Source organism: Taudactylus pleione, unplaced genomic scaffold, assembly GCF_031769625.1.
Source record: "Taudactylus pleione unplaced genomic scaffold, aTauple2 ptg000201l, whole genome shotgun sequence".
Lineage (NCBI taxonomy): Eukaryota > Metazoa > Chordata > Amphibia > Anura > Myobatrachidae > Taudactylus > Taudactylus pleione.
The window spans coordinates 60,015,357-60,034,406 of record NW_028284603.1 but is presented as its reverse complement, the minus strand read 5'-3'; the positions used below and the strand labels follow the sequence as shown (position 1 = coordinate 60,034,406).

At 42.3% G+C, this 19,050-nt stretch overlaps 1 protein-coding gene across 3 annotated transcripts in view; it reads left to right on the top strand.

The window, feature by feature from the left end:
- NLRC4 (NLR family CARD domain containing 4) overlaps nucleotides 1-19,050 on the top strand; it is a 40,954-nt gene that overhangs the window by 20,030 nt on the left and 1,874 nt on the right. For all 3 annotated transcript variants that reach the window (XM_088477404.1, XM_088477405.1, XM_088477403.1), the window contains 4 exons: nucleotides 1,246-1,338; nucleotides 3,985-4,155; nucleotides 15,546-15,638; nucleotides 15,726-15,893. In XM_088477404.1, the coding sequence (XP_088333530.1) occupies nucleotides 1,246-1,338; nucleotides 3,985-4,155; nucleotides 15,546-15,638; nucleotides 15,726-15,893 (525 nt within the window). The remainder of the gene's footprint in view (nucleotides 1-1,245; nucleotides 1,339-3,984; nucleotides 4,156-15,545; nucleotides 15,639-15,725; nucleotides 15,894-19,050) is intronic.

Sequence of the window (19,050 nt, the reverse complement as noted above, 5' to 3'; positions counted from 1 at the left end):
AGGCGCACATGTGCCAATCGACTATCGATATTTAGTTTGTCATCTGAATGAACAATATATCAACAAGTATGTACCCAGATTAAGCAGGAAGTTTCCTTAATCCACCAAACTCTTTCCTTCAGCCAGTTTAAACTGTTGCTTCCCTGTAGATGCCTCCATCTTGGCCTGCATATCTATGCTCTTCCCTGTAACACAAGGCACACTTGCATAAATAAAGGTGTGACACATCCAGGACCGGTGCTGCAATTAGGCAATTCTAGGCAGTTGCCTAGGGTGTCAATAGTCAGGGGAGCATAAAACACTGAATGAGTGACACAATGACACTTACAAAGTTTTATATGTCTGCACATGGAATGCCAGTTGCTGACATGAATGAGAAACTTCTTACCTGTGATGCTGCCAAATTCCGTTCTCCCATGTCAGTGGCCATGTGGGAAAGTGGCGTCAGGCTATGATGATACAGTCAAGTACCACACTTACAATCCCAGAAGCTGAAAATGCCATCCCACCTGCCAAGGTAAGAAGCAGCCTGCGGTGTATAGAGGGGGGGGGGGGGCGATCAGGGCGATTGCTGCCCGTAACACACAGCCACTGTGTACAGTGTACTGGCAGTACTGGCAGCCTCCTTCTGCTAAAATGGATTGAGTGATCTGCATAGGTTACATCAATCATAGCTCGGAGCCCAGGGATATGACGCACCATGCTGCAAAAAGGTTTTTTTTCCCTAAGTGGGTATGGCCACAGCTCCTGTGATTAGGCCATGCCCTCTTGCCCTTGGCCCGAGCCTGCTCTCCATGGTCCTGGTAACAGGGACAAGTAAGCTGCTGGGGTATGTGTGTGGGAAGAGGGGCTGAGATAGATAACTGGCGGAGTATGGGGGTATGCTGTCATCATGGATATATTGTATGTATATTCATACGTGTGCATAAATACAATACATATATATATATATATATATATATATTTATACATATATATATAGGGGTTAGACCCCTTTGGGACCCCCAAAGATTTGCATTAGAAAACATTATTTGACCAGAATTTTTACAGTTCATAAAATACCCTTAATGTTATTCATGCTTGTTTGCAAATACTTAAATAAAATTAGTTCATATGGTTTGCTCCAATCTCATTTCTGAACTTTAGTACATCTCTTTCAATAACAGGTTTAAGCAGAGCAGATGAAGTTGGTCATAAAGCAAACAATAGTGGTTGTAACTAATATATGTCTATTTATTATTTTAGGCTGTCTGTTAGATGGTTTGTGCAATCTTGAGGAAATTGAGAAATTTGTTTTGCACAACATAAGCATGAACGAAAAAAATGTTGAAGTCCTGGGTGAGTACATGGTATATACACTTGTCTATGTAACAACAAACATTATTATTTGTATTAAAGCACACCCATATTTCTGGCATACTGTATTTATAATAGAATGTACTTTCAGAGCTAGGTGGAGATGTTTCAAATAGCAAATAGCAAACAGCTTCTCCACAAGTTTGGCATAATTAGTTAATATATATATAATGACTACAAGTATGTCAACATGGCGCAGGTGTTGAAATGTATCTTGTAAGCATTTTAACCATGTCAACATGCTAAAAAGTGATGTTGGCATAATGACTGCAAACCCTTCTCCACTTGTCCTCTTTAGAAAGTTTCATACATCTCCCCCTGAAATGTGATTCAAAGAAATGCAGATCTTCATCTGTATTCAGAGTTGTTACCTATAGCTTGTAATCTCCCGCAAGTAGGGCCATCTCCCCTTTGTCTTTCCTGCATAATTATGCCAATTACACACTATAATTATGTATTAATGTGGAACTGTTACCTTGTTTGTAGTAGTCCTTACTCTTGTTACTTATTGTCAGTTGCATTCCTGCTGTTGGACCCTATGGAACCCTTGTGGTGTTCTTGTGAATACAGCTGTCATTACTATCATTGCGCACTTGCACCAGGCCTAACCTTGGAACAAGAGATCTGCCTAAAATCAGATGGATTTCTGCAGGCACTTAATGCTGAATAGCAGACAATTAGTGCCAATAGGGCAACTGGGGGCAGGGTAGTCCATGGGCCCCCACACATACTGTAGCTGCATCACCAGTGTGGAGGGCACTGTGGTAAATATGATCTGGGGTATTGTGTTGCATAATGTCAACAGAAGGCACCAGAGTGTGTTTAACACATTTGTGGTTCTTGGTGTATTATATAATTGCCAGCCTATTATATTAACAATTTTATTGGTAGGGGCCCCCATATACCTTAATATGGCCCTACACTCCGATGGCACACCCCTGCAACACCTATGTACAAATACCCTGTTGCCATCCAATTACACCTATTCAGCTGCAAGTGAAGCTGAGATGCATATGACTCTGAATTACCTATACAGGTTGAGTCTCCCATATCCAAACTGCTTGAGACCAGGGATATTTTGGATAACGGAATATTACGTATTTTGGAATATTTGCATATCATAATAAGATATTTTGGAATAGGACCCAAATATACACACAGAATGCACTTATGTTCTATATACACCTTATACACACAGCCTGCAGGTCATTTTATACAATATTTTCAATAATTTTGTGGCTCAAACAAAGTTTGTGTACAGAAATGAAATTCATTTATGTTTCATATACACCTTATACACACAGCCTGAAGGTAATTTTATGCCATATTTTTAATAATTTGTGCCTTAGACAAAGTTTGTGTACATTGAACCATCAAAAATCAAAGGTTTCATTATCTGTCATGCCAAAAAAATCCGTATTTCAGAATATTCCGTATTTCGGATTATTTGTATATGGGAGACTCAACTTGTAGTAACTCAGAGTTGTGTATGCTTTGCTACAGAACATTCACAGTTTGAAACATATAATATCCTTCTGCAAAACATACATACATTCATCTCTGAATCAGCTCCATATTCACTTGAAAGTTTTCAAAAATTATTGATTTGTTTTAGAAAATTCAATTCTAATCCACTGAGCAGCAGCAAAATCTTGTTTACAATGACAGAATTATTTATATTACATGACACCTTTCTATCTAGTTCTGTTACAACTGACTTTCAATATGTAAAATATATAAAGAATAAATTACTTGTATCTTATTTTTGCACAATAAAAAAGTAGCAATTAGGGATGTAATCAAAGGTTTAAGGGAACCCAATGAATCATTTAATTTAATCTCCCCATTTTTATAATAAAATTATTTGTAAATATTATCATTGTCTCTATAGGGTAAATTTATTAAAGGTCGATTTAAATTCGATCAACATCGACAGGCTTTCCAACTGCAAAATCCTCATACTTATAATCTGTAGAGGTTCAACTTCAATTGAAGTTGAAACCCTATGGATGATAATATGCAGATTTTGCAGACACAACCTGCTCTATGAATATTCTTGTATCAAATACAACCAATGCGACAAGCAGAGCTGTGTTGTATCCCAGAGCAATTTAACAGTTGCAGGAAAGAACTATTTGCTAGTAGCCCAGTGTACATATTGCTGGATAGCGGGCTGGGGGCCTGATTAAGATGTGGGTGCTAAAGCAATCGCAGTTGCAATCTTTCACTGATCGCAATTGCGAAAACAAGCTAATGACTCAACTGCTATCCAGAACATAGAGGCACCCACTGAAAGCATCGCACATCTGCTGGTGCAGACACAGCGGGTCTCCAGACACGGAAAGGGCTCTCCTGCTGCAAGCAAGAATGCAGTGGCTAATTTACGCATGCCTGAAAACAGTGTTTAAACAGTCCTTACACAACTGCGTTTTTCTAACCATCCCCTGTTACCTCCCCCAACACATTCGCTACCATCCGTTTAAAGTTGTGCAAAGTTTTTCTTTCATAATCCACTGTTATATTTCAGAAAGATTTTGTTTCACCTGTATGTGTCAGCACCGATGTGTGCCATAAGGTTTGAAACCACTGTAATAAACCTTAAAGCATCTCTTCTCAACTTTTTTACAGCAAAAGGCATTTGCTACTTACATGAGTTAAAGATCCTGAAATTGTGTGATCTACCCAACGTTGGGAAAGGCATGGAACATATTGTAGAATCGGTATCACACAACTGTCTCCAAATAAAAGAGCTTTATTTAGTTAATTGCTATTTGACCACAGAAGCACTAAGCTCTCTTTGTAAGTATTGCAGCTACTTCTTTTCCAGGCAATTTGTTTGGTTAATTAGAAAATGTTCATTCAAATTAAGCAAACTTGACACAATAAAGAAATGTTTGGCAGTGTCGTAGTGGGGTATGAAAGTCCCACAGGGGGAATGCAATGGTAGGGCTCACTGAAGGGGGGCGGCGTAAAGCTGAAGGGTGTGGCTAGCCAATTGAGGGGGTGTGGCAGAAAGCATTGCACTGCCAATATCATTCAAAGATTGTTGCATTGACCACCATATAATCCAGACAGCAAAGAATGCCATAGAATACAGGGAGCGTAGCAGTGAATGCCATTTAATGCAGAGACCTCAGTGACCCATAATATAACACAGATAATATGACTACAATCCCCACCACCACCACTACCACACGCACACACACAGCCCGGAAGGAGTGACTGTGTGCCTGCTGCTGCCCATAGGTCCCGCTGAGACTCCCACAGCATGGTAATTCCTGGACATCCAGCTGAAGTGTGTGTGACTGTGGAGCGCTGTGGAGCGCTGTATGTGTATGCACGTAGCTCAGGAAATTGTAGTTCTTTTGCCTAGACATCACTATTTCCCAGAACCATGGGTGGAGTATGGAAAGTCTACAACTCCCAGCATGCCTCGCACCTGTGTAATGGCAGAGTGACATCACCAGAGAATTCACTTGACTTTACAAAGTACTTAAACCAAGTCAGCCAATTGGAGAGAACTTGTGTAATAGTACAGTTGATTCAATTTCCAAGCATCTCCAGTTTCCACTCCACTGCCAGAGCACAACAGATACAGCAGCGCAGCAGTGTGACCCACTGAGTGCCCTGTACCCAGGTACTGCTCCGTAAAAAAAAGGTTACCATTAGAATGCTATCATATGGTAAAAAATACTGCCTTTGAATGAAAAACATTGATCGTCTGCAACCATCGCATTGCGGTGTCCATCCCTACTACACTCTGAACAGCACATACCGCCTGACAATACACAGGTCACAATAGACTGTGTACAACAGACAAAACACATGTCAAGAATGTTCAGGACACACTACACAGTGTGCAACACACATCTAGCAATATGCAGGTCATGCTACACAGCACACAATCACATATATAACAATGTAGTGTACAATACTACATATAAACATACACTATATGGACAAAAGTATTCGGTCGCCTGACCATTATACTAGCAGGCACTGTAATTACATTGTTTTCAAAAACATATACTTTAATATGGAGTTGTCCCCCTTTTGCAGCTATAACAGCTTCCACTCCTCTTGGAAGGCTTACCACTAGATTTTGGAGTGTTACTGTGGGAATTTATACCCATTCATTCTGTAGAGCATTTATGAGGTCAGGCATTGATGTTGGACGAGAATACCTGGCCTTCAATCTCCATTCCAGTTCATCCCAAAAGTGCTAGATGGGGTTGAGGTCAGGGCTCTGTGCGGGCCAGTCAAGTTCTTCCACACCAAACTCATCAAACCATGTCTTTATAGTCCTTGCTTTGTGCACTGGGGCACAGTCATGTTGGAATAGAAAAGGGCCTTCCCCAAACTGTTGCCACAAAGTTGGAAGCATAGCATTGTCCAAAATGTCTTGGTATGCTGAAGCATTAAGATTGCCCTTTACTGGAGATAAAGGGCCTAGCCCAAACCCTGAAAAACATACCATTATCCCTCCTACAGATATGCCCAGTTATATTGTGACTGATCTCACCATACACGTCCGCATGCATCACACCTTGCGATTCCCCGTGCCTGCATATGCTACGCTATGCTATGGCACACACTGTGATCGTACCATGCATTCCTATGGAGTCACAGTTGCGTATGCAGTGCACATATTACAAATAGAGCACCAATCCCGCACCAGCTATCTATTATGTAATTTATAGTTTACAGTTTTGTTTGTCCTCTCTCCAATTAGCTGTTATTCAGTTCATCTGTATCTAAAGCTTACTGATGTGCTACCCACTATTTAAACATTATAGAAATCATATATACAAAGAAGAAGAGTAAGTAGTTTTAATGGGTGCACTGGGACCCACGTTGGTAATTTAAAATGTAATATTTTTAATAGGTATGCATTAAAATATCTCACTGTATTAAATGTAAGATGGTGAAATATAAAAAGATAGAATTGTGCAAAAGAGATGAAAATTAACGTCTACAATAAAATATGCAAAACAAAACCATTGTCAATTTGTCATTCTTTCAATATGATCAGTGTTTAGTAACACAGTGGTTCATTACTTATTATAGTTTATTCTGTTATTTATGTTGCAAATAATTATTTCTTAAGGCTACATACCTTAATCAGCTCCTAGATGTAGCAAATTGTATCAAACAATGCAGTGACTAATATTGTGTAAAGTCAGTATTCCAAACTGATACAGTATCTTCTCTTCCTATGCTTAGATGTCTTATCCTTATGTATTGCCATGCAATACTTATAGTAAATATTTCTTGGCTGCAGTATACACACATATATGTTGTAGTTCTGTGTCTCTTAGCTATAAGGTTTAATCCCACACAGAAGGTATATTATGTTAGTATATAGTTGGTCAAAACACCTAGTATTAATGGGTCTCCACTACATGTGATATATATTAGTAGTTCCCATTATATCATATGTGTGTGAATCACATACCAGAAAAAAAGATTTTATAGGTATAAATTTTAACCTTTGCATCTCTGGGTATTCATGAATACAATAATGCAGCTAAACCTTTAGGAAATTGCAATCATTATAATAAGTAATGAACCACTGTGTTACTAAACAATTATCATATTGAAAGAATGACAAATTGACAATGGTTTTGTTTTGCATATTTTATTGTACACATTAATTTTCATCTATTTTTCACAATTCTATCTTTTTATATTTCACAAATTTAATACAGTGAGATATTTTAATGCAGTGCACATATTGTCTCGTGCTATGTGTGATTCGCCGCACCAGCGGCAACAATATGGCTTGGCATATCTGTATACCGACCTTCACAGTTGGCACAATGCAGTCAGGCAGGTAATGTTCTGCCAAACCCAGATTCTCCCATCTGACTGCCAAACAGAGAAGCGTGATTCGTCACTCCACAGAACACATTTCCACTGCTCCACGGTCCAGTGTTGGTGTGCTTTACACCACTCCATCTGATGTTTGGCATTGGACTTGGTGATGTGAGGCTTGCATGCAGCTGCTCAGCCATGGAAACCCATTCCATTAAGCTCCCGCCGCACAGCTTTTGTGCTTACATTAATTCCAGTGGCAGTTTTGAACTCTTCAGCTATGGAATCAGAAGAGCATTGGCGACTTTTACGCAGCATGTAACTTAGCAGTCGTTGACCCCGCTCTGTGATTTTATGCGGTCTTCCGCTTCGTGGCTGAGTACCTGTTGTTCCTAAATGCTTCCACTTTTTAATAACATCACTTACAGTTGACCGTGGAATATCCAGCAGTGATGAAATTTCACAAACCATCTTATTGCAAAGGTGGCATCCTATACAAGTACCACGCGTGAAGTCACTGAGCTCTTTATCACGACCCATTTTGTATCACAAATGTTTGCAAATAGAGACTGCATGGCTAGGTACTTGATTTTATACACCTGGGGCAACAGGTCTAATTGAAACACCTCAATTCATTAATTAACAGGTGTGGCCAAATACTTTTGTCCATACAGTGTATATAACAATATACAGATCACACTAGACAATACACAACACAAATTCCTATAGCAATGCACAGGTATCACTATATAGTGTGCAATACACATATATAACAAAGCATAGGTCACACCAGTGGTGGACCAAGTGGCGGTGCAGATGGTGGCTTGCACTGGGGCCTGCTGTGGTACAGAAGCCCATAGCCACCTCTGCACCTGCCGCTAGAGTCCCCTGGGCCCCACAAGTGTAGTGCAGACCTCAATGAGAAGGGTCAGCACTACACACTAACAAGCACACAGCCACCAGTGGTGGCTGTGTGTTTGTTATAGCAGCCAATGAGAGTCAGACAACCTCTCATTGGTTGCTGTGTCCATGGAGGGAGCCGGCTGGAGTTCACTCATGAGCTCCACCTATCAGCTCCCCTTGCAGCGGGTGATGGGATAGATGTCATGACTTCTCTTCCATAGTGCAAAAGAGCAGGCAGGGAGGAGCGGACAGCGGCGGTTGCTTCAGGAGAGGCAATTCAGATAACTTGTGTTTTTTTGTTTTTATTTTGTTTGTGTGTGTGTGTGTTAGGGGGCACAAGAACTGACACTGGCACAGCAAAGGGGGGCGCTACTGGGGGCACTGTATAGGGGTGGTGGCGGCTACTAGAGGCACTGTATAGGGGGCACTACTGAGTGATCTGTGTGGGGGGGTGGCTGCTATTGGGGGCACTGTATAGAGGGGTACTACTAATGGGGACAATGCATAGGGGGGAATACTACTGGGAGAACTGCATAGGGGGGACTACTACTGGGGCAATGCATAGGGGGATTACTACTGGGGGCAATGCTTAGGGAGGACTGCTACTTAGGGCAGTGCATAGGTGGGACTACTACTGGGGGCACTTGATAGGGGGGACTACTACTGGGAGAAATGCATACTGGAGACTACTACTGGGGGCACTGTGTAGGGGGGACCACTTCTGGAGGCACTGCATAAGGGGCACTACTGGGGGCACTGCATAGGGGGACCACTACTGGGAGTACTGCATAGGGGGCCCAAAGCATATTCTTGCACCTGGTCCACCACTCTCTAGTTCTGCCACTAAGTCACACTACACAGTGTATAACATACATTTACATGTAACAACATACAGGTCACAGCAGACAGTGTACATCACAACCACCAACAAAAATACACAGGTCTTACTATACAGTGTACATAACACTTCACTTCTACCCCTTCCACCCCCACTCACGAGTCTCACCTCTTGCAGATGGATCTTTCAGCTGTAGTCACTGAGTAAGTAGCAGGAGGCAACAGGTCCCACAGCTGGGAGGAGGAGGTGGAGGAGGAGGAGCAGCCATGAGACCTGACAGAAGCAGGGGCACAGCCCCTGTAAGAGAAGACTGTGGGGGGAGTGCTAACAGTGGGAGTCAGGTGACATCACTGAGGGCTACAGAACAATATTGCTGGCTACCAGAGCTGATGCAGGCAGAATAGGGCAGAGCTAATTTCCTTTTCATGCTAGGGACCTGGAAGTGACGTAAGGGAAGGCGGAAGTGCAGTTCCATGCCCATTAAGGCCACCTAAAGAAGAAAGTTGTCCCCTCTGCTGCACTCACCACAAGATTATATTCCCTAGGGAGGCCCTGTGATAATAACGCTGCCGCGTTATACAGGGTCTCCCCCTGTTACCGGACTCCTACTCTGCTCTAACGGGGAGAGCAGAGCCGTGAGTCAGTCCCAGTAATCAGCTGTGTGATCAAAACAGACCGCAAGCTGATTACTGTAAAAAAAAAATTAACTGAGGGACCGGTGATCAGGGCTCTGGGTGATGTCCTCCCTCCGGTCAGCTGGTCTCCCATAGTGCACTGCGGCCCGGTCATCAGGTGATCTAGTCACAGTGCAGTATGGGATATCACCTGACCGGAGCACATGGAGGACATCACCGGAGGCCCGGATCATGCAGGTAAGTGTAATTAAGGGAGGGAAGGGTCGCAGGGGTCTGCTATCGCAAGGGGTGGGGCTTAGCACCAGGGGCGGGGCTTAGCACCGGGGGGAGTAGCAGCGATGGCCGGTTGGCACATGCGCGGGCACTTTGTCATGGTATTTTTTCCAAAAGTACCGTGACTAGTGTGCGGATGGGATTCGCAGGGACAGAGTTTTTTCGCAAGCTCTGTCCCTGCAAGGGATTTGTAGTAAATCCCTGTGATATTGCCTGAATTCGGAATGCGAATTCAGTCGTTAATATCACACTACAATCTGTATTCAATATGCGGATTGTAGTAAATAGAGCCCTTAGTGAGACAAGAACTGTTTGTTTATCTATTAGACTTCTTGAAAGAGGTTCTCTCAGAGCTACACTATAATTTCTTTAAAATAGGGCACACAGGCTAAAAAAAAGTCTTCACAGCAGTGGTGGAATTAGTGAGTCCAAGTGCAACACCATGGCACCACAATTTTTGGACTTTTTGCATCTGCTTTTCGGCGTGCAACCCACAAAAAGGGTGTGGTCTTGTGGGGAAGGGGCATGGTCTCACAGCACACAGGGTATCAGTAGCACTGAAGTCTATGATGGGAGCCGCTACATCGTAGCCACAAGGTTAATTGAGTTTAATCTTGTGGTTACATCATTGATACAATGTTGCAACATTGTATCAGTGATGTAACCACAAGATTAAACTCAATTAACCTTGTGGATATGATGTAGCGGCTCCAATCATACACTTCAATGGTGAATTCTCACCAATGATGTCTATGGGGAACACAGGCTGACCGCATTCAGCCAATCAGGGAGCTGCTCCGACGGAGATGCCCTCTGATTGGCTGGTGGCTCCTTCATGACGGGGCACATGTGTGCCACGGTCATTCACGCGGAGTAATGGTATGTGGAAATCGGGTACCCTCGTTTTGTTGTTTTAACCCTTTGGACGCCTACTTGGACAAGAGGACGCGATCTACACATAAGAGAGGTGAGTATGGATTTTTATTTCAGGTACCCCTATGGATTACTTCGGATACTAGGTGAGTATGTGTGAGTGTGAGTGTGCAGGCATGTTTTATTAAAATTTTACATTCATGGTTTGTGTTTGTTTTTTATGTATTTCTTTAGTTGTGGAACTACAAGTGCCAGCGGGCCCGCAATGCCCTGCATGCTGGAATTTGTTGTTCTCCAAATACCAGCATGCGGAGGAGGCTTGCTGGTACTTGTGGTTCTACAACTAAAGACAATATTTAACACTTTATTTTGCACCAAACACTAACACTATCAACCCGGCACCCACCGCCCTAGGGTGCCGGGGATAGCCCCGGGCTATCAGTCTAGGCCTGGGGTGCCCTGGAGAGGGGGACCCCTTTATTGGGGGGGGTCCCCAACTCCCCAGGGATCCCCGGCCTGGGCTGACTAGCGGTCAGGGGTAATGGTTTGGCCGGGGAAACCGGTGAAATGTTTTCCTTGGCTGTGGCATTACCCCCCCCGCTAGAAAGAGTCTGGTGATGGTTATGGAATTTTCAGGGGACCCCTACTCATTTTGTCCCCTGATTTTCTATAACCAGAACTGGCTCTGCAAAGCCCTTTGATGGTTCTTAATATACAGGGGACCCCTACGCATTTTGTCCCCTGTATTTTTAGAACCAGGACAGGTTTTAGAAAGTCCAGGGCTGGTAAGGCTTTGGGGGGAAGCTGCACATCATTTTTATTTAAAATACAGACAGAAGCCATCACGGATCTCACTGATCTGTGATGGCTTCTCTAAAACTCGCACCTTTTAATGCTAGTCGCATTAAAAGGTGTCAGTTTACCTAGGGAATAACTCGCCTAAACTCGCAAATGGAGTAGCCTCGACCTGAAAATTTCGCAGGCTATTGAATTTGCGAGTAACAGCACAAACTCGCACTTTTAAAAAATGCGAGAAGGTGCAAGTTTGTACTGTTACTAAAACTGACACCTTATTACATTTGGCCCTAAGAGAGCATCGCAGTGACCACCATATAATGCAGAGAACTTTGCAGTTACCACCATATAATAAGGATAACATCACAGTCACCATCAGTTAATACAATGATTACTGCCCTGAATGCCAAATAATGCAGAGAACGCCGGATGCAAACCGGCAATACACCAGCTGCACCGCTGATAGTTTTTCCAATGCTTCACAGTACCTCCTAGGAATATTTTAGCATTGATATATTTTTTTAAAACAAATGATTCCCATTTAAGGATCACAAGAGATTTATATTGCAATTTACTAAACTGCTATATGCATTTTTTGGGTTGTAGTTATGAGTCCGGCTTATGCAATCCCGACACCCAAATCCTGACAAAGGATTTAAGATAGGCATCAAAATACTGACGTCTATCTTAATCCTGATGCCGGAATGCTGAAGGATGCTGGACCGAATGAGGTATGTCTGGGACACCCTTAGCATTAGCCGCGGGGGTGGTGGGGGGCGTTTAGGTTTAGGGAGCATAGTGGGGGTAAAGGTTAGGTTTTGGGGGGGAGCTTTGGGTTAGGCACCCCTAGAGGGGGGTTACAGTTAGGCACCCCCGGGGGGAGGTTAAGGTCAAGCACCTCCCGGGAAGGTTAGGTTTAGGGTGCGGTAAGGGGGTTTAGGGCTAGTCACTCCTAGGGGGAGATTTTGGTTAGGCACTAGGAAGGGAGGTTAGGATTAAGGCACCACTAAGGGACGGTTAGGGTAAGGGGGGGAGAGAGGTAGGGATAAGTTACTTACCTGCCCTGTCGGGATCTTCTCCCTTCGGGACTTCATACCCATTCTGCATTTATCATGCTGTTTAATGCTCATTTTATTAGAAGTTGAATCACACATGAAACTATGTTATGAATTGCCAGATTTCAAACTGCAATGGAAACAAATAACATAATGTAGGAGGCATGACCTATTGTAATTAGGCCACACCACCAATTTCGGGTGCACGCGGCTGTGCCATGCACAATGTATGGGCACTCTAGAGAGGGCCGGCACAGGGTGCTCCGACCCCTGGAACCGGCCCTGTGTGTATGCAATCGCAGCAGCTAATTTATGAATGCCCAGAAAATGGTACTAAAATGGACAGGAACACCTGCGTTTTTTCGACCACTCCCCTGTCACCACTCCCAAACGCTGACATCCTGTCACTCACGCTGCAATGGGTTCCTCTGTGCATCCATAATTACAGTGAAATTGCTGCGCATGCACAGTGAGGTTTATATGCAGGCACAATTGCAAACATTCGATTGATGTACATCCGTAGTTGCAGTTGCGATCGGTACTGAATCAGGCCCTTTGTTCAATATAAGCACTATATCTACCAGATTGGGCAAAAACAACTTGTATTCTGTCTTGGTCAAAGCTCTCAGAATAAAGTCTATGTACAGTATTAATAAGTCATTTAAAAAATAGGATGCAAATGGCACCCTAAAATCCTAAAATAAATCAACCAGAATACATTGGCTGCCAATTAGAAGTGGTACAAATGAACAAAAGCAAGACTATGTTTAATGCAACTTAATTGCAGGGGTGTATCTAGGTATCCAAACGCCCCTGGCAATGTAATGGACTGGCGCCCCTACCCCTATTCACTGCCCCCAGCAGTAATCTCCCCTATGCTGCATTGCCCCCAGTAGTAGTCCCCCCTATACAGTGCCCCCAGTAGTAGTCGCCCCTATGCTGCATTGCCTCCAGTAGTAGTCCCCCTATACAGTGCCCCCAGTAGTAGTCCCCTCTATACAGTGCCCACAGTAGTAGTCTGCCTATGCTGCATTGCCCCCAGTAGTAGTCCCCCTATACAGTGCCCCCAGTAGTAATTCCCCCTATACAGTGCCCCTAGTAGTAGTTCCCCTTATACAGTGCCCCCAGTAGTGGCTCCCGCTATACAGTGCCCCCAGTAGCAGGCAGCCCCCCATAAAGTTCCCCCAATAGTGGCCACCCCCTATACAGTGCCCCCCTGCTGTGCCAGGCTTCCACACACACACAAGAAAAAAAAATACAACTTACCTGATACCCGCTCCTGACGTGACCGCCGCTGTCCGCTCTGAGTCCCGGATCTTCTCTTGCACTATGAGAGAGACAGGGGAGCTGGAAGATGAAGCTCAAAAGTGAGCTCCAGCCGGCTCCCTCCGTGGACGACTCAGCAGCCAATAAGAGTCTGTCAATAAAAGTCTAGCTGCTATAACAAACACAGCCTCAGCTGGCGACTGTGTGTTTGTAAACTGTGTAGGGCAGACCGCTCTCACTGTGGTCTGCCCTACACTTGTGGAGCTGGGGACTACACTTGTGGAGCTGGGGGTAGTCTACCCCTTGGCTGCTGGTGGCACTGCCGGACGGCGCTCCTCCTTTGGTCAGCGCCCCTGGTGAGTGCCATCCTGGCCAATGGGTAGATACACCCCAGCATAATTGTACCTTCCTTTCAAATAAATCATCAAGGTTTTTGTCTCTTTTATTGGTTAAAAATAATTTGAAAAAAATCCCCTTTTCTTTGAAAAAAGCATTTTTATATGCCAAAAGTGTTCAAATAATATGTATATATAGTATACATATATACATATGTATTTATTTACTATGGAGTACAGTGTGGCACTAAGGTAAATAAAGAACATTGCAGACAGCATCTCTAGATCAACGTTTCAGTGCTTGCACACTGTCATCAGGATAACAAATAATTAAATACACTTACCTTAAAAAACAAAAATAAGCCCCAATGTGTGTTCATCCAGACCAGAACCGGGACTTCTGGTCTGGAGTTTCGCACAGGAAAGTGACGTAAGTGCGCCACAGCCAACAACGTCGGGCACTAATGTACGTACCCATCACCAAGGTTACTATTAACAACAACATGGACACTAAGGACCTCATTCAATGCTGCTCGCAAAAAGCGAGTGCTCCCTCTGAATGAGGGCGGACGCGTTTTCTTTTAAGCCGGCCTCCTGGTCCAGTGACCATCACAACCATCGGGCTTGCGGCGAGACCCTTGTGGTAGGGTCTCATCTGCTGCAAGCCTGTGAGCTTCCTGCTCTAATAGAGCAGGAAGCTCACTACTGACATCACGAGTGATGTCAATAGGGCAGCCCACAAATGCCTCCATTTGTCCAGCCACCCCCCCTCCCTACAAAATGGGGCAAGCTGTCGATCAACATCGACAACCACCCCGTTTGTAGCGAGCCCCGGAGCGAGTGAATTTCTCACTCGCTACGGGGCTAGCGCACACACGCAGCTCGTGCGCAGTGCCCCACCACTGACCCGCTTGCGAGTGCATAGCGCTTGCGAGTGAGCCTGAATGAGGGCCTAAATATCTGCTAATAATTCTGCTCTCAATTAGCGTTTCACTATAAAAAAGAGCAAAGCATCGCTAAAGAATCAAGGCATGATGTTTTAACCATTCAAGTAGATATACAGTACTCAAAAGAAATATATATGTTATAAACATCTAAGCATCTCTAATCTTCATTTTACATATAAGAAAACTAGTAAGCACCAATTAAAGGAAACAATTATGACCTAAGGTCTCATTGAGACCCCGTAGAGCTAAGTCATTCATTTGGTGAATCCACTGTGATTCGCATTGCAGCAATTTCTTGGACCTATTGGTCCCACGGACAGACTCACTTGAAACCTGCCACTTTCCCATATAAGGGATTCAGCAATGTGAATGAATCATTATGTTAAAAGAAAAATAATAAAATAATAATGTCTTAATGTTTCCACTAATCCAACTTCTGATTTTTATGTCAACAGCAGTCAATCTGGGAAAACTTACTAACCTTGAGATACTTGATTTGTCTGATAACTATTTGGAAGATGGTGGACAACAGTCAGTGAAAGAATTGGGTAAATATTTATATATATATATAAAGTTACCAAAATAAAATAATAATAAAATAAACTATAGACATGCTAAAATGCATATGCTTTCAGGTCATGCCATGACTCATTTGCCAGAACTTTCCGCCCTGTCACTACCTGGTGGCACTGATGTGAAATGTTGCCTGGATGACGTGATGTGTCAACTTAAGAAAATTCCCAAACTGTCGAAACTTGCATTTAGAAGATGGAACATGGCAGACGATGACATGATAACGTTAGGTGAGAAGACATGAAGCTTTGTTTTACCAAGTGTTTTAGTTAATAGCTGGTACAGATCATTTTTAACTTTCATTTCAGAAATGACCTAACACAATTGGGCATGTCACAAAAAACCTAGGACAAAATAAAGCCGTAAGCTCTATTTCCTCTTGTTTGATTAAATGGGAGTGTTCATCAGGGAAGGAAATACAAAAGCAGAAATATGAGACTAGCATGGCGGAGATATACCCTGGGCCGTTATGATACATTTTGGGCACCTGTATGAGACCAATCATATGTGGACGCGACCACAATAAAAGTGTGACTGTCGGACTTCCTGTGTAGAGGCTGCATGGTTGCAACAAATCCTCCAATGATTTGATATAAGCTGCTAATTATTGGCTGATTAAAGCCTGCAGCGATTCTAAGATATAAATACCTATATTCAAGGTTGCTTATTTTTTGGACAAATGCATGTCCGCAGTCATTTCTAACTACTTTAGGCTGAATACATAATCATAACGAATCCAATCTTACTAAACAAAAGAATGAGTTCCTTTGCTGCTAAATCAGATCTGCAGCTACCAAAAAACTCAATGATTTAGACTGCACATTTTGGGTTGAAAATTTATGCCCGCAGTATATTTAATATTTAGTAAATGTCTGGGACATAATCTATTCAAAACAGCAGCAGGAATATAAAAACCAATATCTGTCCGCACAAACATCATTTTTTCCAAGAAACCTAATTAAGGTTATACAAAAGCTAAACATCTTAGCTAAAACTCCCTCTACAAACAGATGTGTTAAATAAATCACACAGATTATATAAGAATATACTTAACTTTATTGCAACAGTATAGGAAATAAAGTGCACGCATTTCATGATTTTCAAGGAGAATACAGGGGGAAGATAATCAAAATAAGTTAATATATAAATATATGTATTATCAGGAAACAAGACTAAATGGTCGCACCAAAGTTTATTGTTAACAAAACCCTTGTTTACTGTTAATCCTTCAAAATATGTTAACTCCATTGATATTTATTAGGGGTGCTATTCCTGGATTAATATAGCCACAACAATTATCATCCAAATAGAAACAGTAATCCAAATGATGGAATGCACATGTATATCAAAATAGATGTACAATCCATTTCTAAAACGTAACCTTTATTAGGTATTATTAATAACCAGTATTGTTAAAATCAGCGAAGTAAAAGTAAATAGAACAGTGGTGAAAACGTAAAACAAAGGCTGTAAAGGATCTCTGTGTCCCATTTAATATTACTTAAAGCTGCATTCACCAAGTATCCATTAATCAATTTTTTATTGATTTTATTATGTAACAATTCTTAATCGACACCAGCTTATAAATGTTTAGCATAAATAATGTTATTAACAGCTGAACGCAGATGCGCATTTCGCTGTAGCTTTTTTCAAATTTGCCTATTTGAAAAAGCTACAGCGTCAGCGTTCAGCTGATCTATGTCTGTGAAATGTGCCCTAACTTAATGATAATATGCTATAATAGTTGTATCTATAATGTGACAGAGGGTTCTATTCAGCATTTTTTCATAAAAAATTGGGAAACTATGATTTCCGTATTTTTTATGTAAATCCCCTATTCAGCAAGGGTATAATGGAGAAGATAACGCAATTATCTTCTCCATTACTTCCCATCTCGCAGAGTTCCGCACTGTAGGGATCAGCCATTGATCTCTACAGTGCTTTAACACTTTTTGGTATTCAGCAAAGCAAAAAGTGTTAAATCACTCAATAAATATTTCCTTTATATAACGCCATTTCAGAATGGCGTTACATGAAGAAAATACTTATATTTTCCGAAAACTGCAGGGACAGAGGGAAATTTTCCCATAAGTCCCTGCAGCATTTTGTAAGCCCGCCCAGTCTCCGTCCTTGTTTCCCGGGGATCGGCAGCAGGTAAATCACTTTAGAGGCTTTTAAACCCCCCAAAACTGATTGATATGTGTATACAGGCTTTATACTAGCCTGTATACATGTATATTTATGGGCTATTATATTTAAAATTTATATATAAATTTTAAATATAAAGGCACATAAATATACATGTATACAGGCTAGTATAAAGCCTGTATACACATATCAATCAGTTTCGGGAGGCTGGAGCTGTACTTACCCCTCCGCGGTCACCGGGAAGCCAGGACGGAGACTGTTCCTGAGTGCATGACTGAGCATGCGCAGGGAACAAACAGAAGGGATTGTTTTCGGAATCCCGAAAACAATCCCTTCTGTGGAATCGCAGGGACAGCGGTGTTACCGCAACCGCTGTCCCTGCTGAAAATATTGCTGCATAGCTTACTTATTTTATCATAATTGATACAATATCGTGACGATGTTGCCTGATAATATTCTAGGCAACATCGTCACTTTTGCTGAATAGACCCCAGAGCCGGCATATGTTTGAACTTAGACGGACTGCTGCTGTAACAATGGTATTGATAGTGTGACAGAGCCAACATTTGTTTGAACATAGACGGACTGCGGCTGCGGCTCCGTTATTATTAGGAGAGAGAATCAGTGTAACACACATTCCTAGCATAACAGAGCCGGCATATGTTTAAGCATAGACGGACCACGACTATGGCTCTGTAAATAGTAGGAGGCAGAATCAATGTAACACATAGCTACTGAATAAAGTACACTTGAGTTAACAGACGGGAACAGCGTGAGAGGGAGCAACTGATCTAATTGACCATAATAATGGCACAGATGAAGATTTACTGTGTAAATAAAGTTATATAACATCAGCCCTGATAATAACCACTCAGTGAAAGGCTCATGTGAAATAATTGTATGTGACAGTATTAGTAGTGATACCAGAGATAAGAAGAGTTAAATGTATGAACTCCTAAGAGATATACACTTACCTGCTACACTGAATATATAGTGCACACAATGTCACGGATATATTGTGTAATAAGAACAATAATATCGGCTCTGATAACAACCTTTAAGTGAAAACAGTAGCGTAACCTCAGATAAAAGGAGTGAGATATTTGAACTCCTAATTGATAGATATATGTATTATGTACTGACCTGTTACACTGAATGTGAAGTGCATTGCATGAGAGTATAAACACAGATCTCTTCTCTTAGAGAACTCTAGACGCTGATCATTTAACCTATATTTCT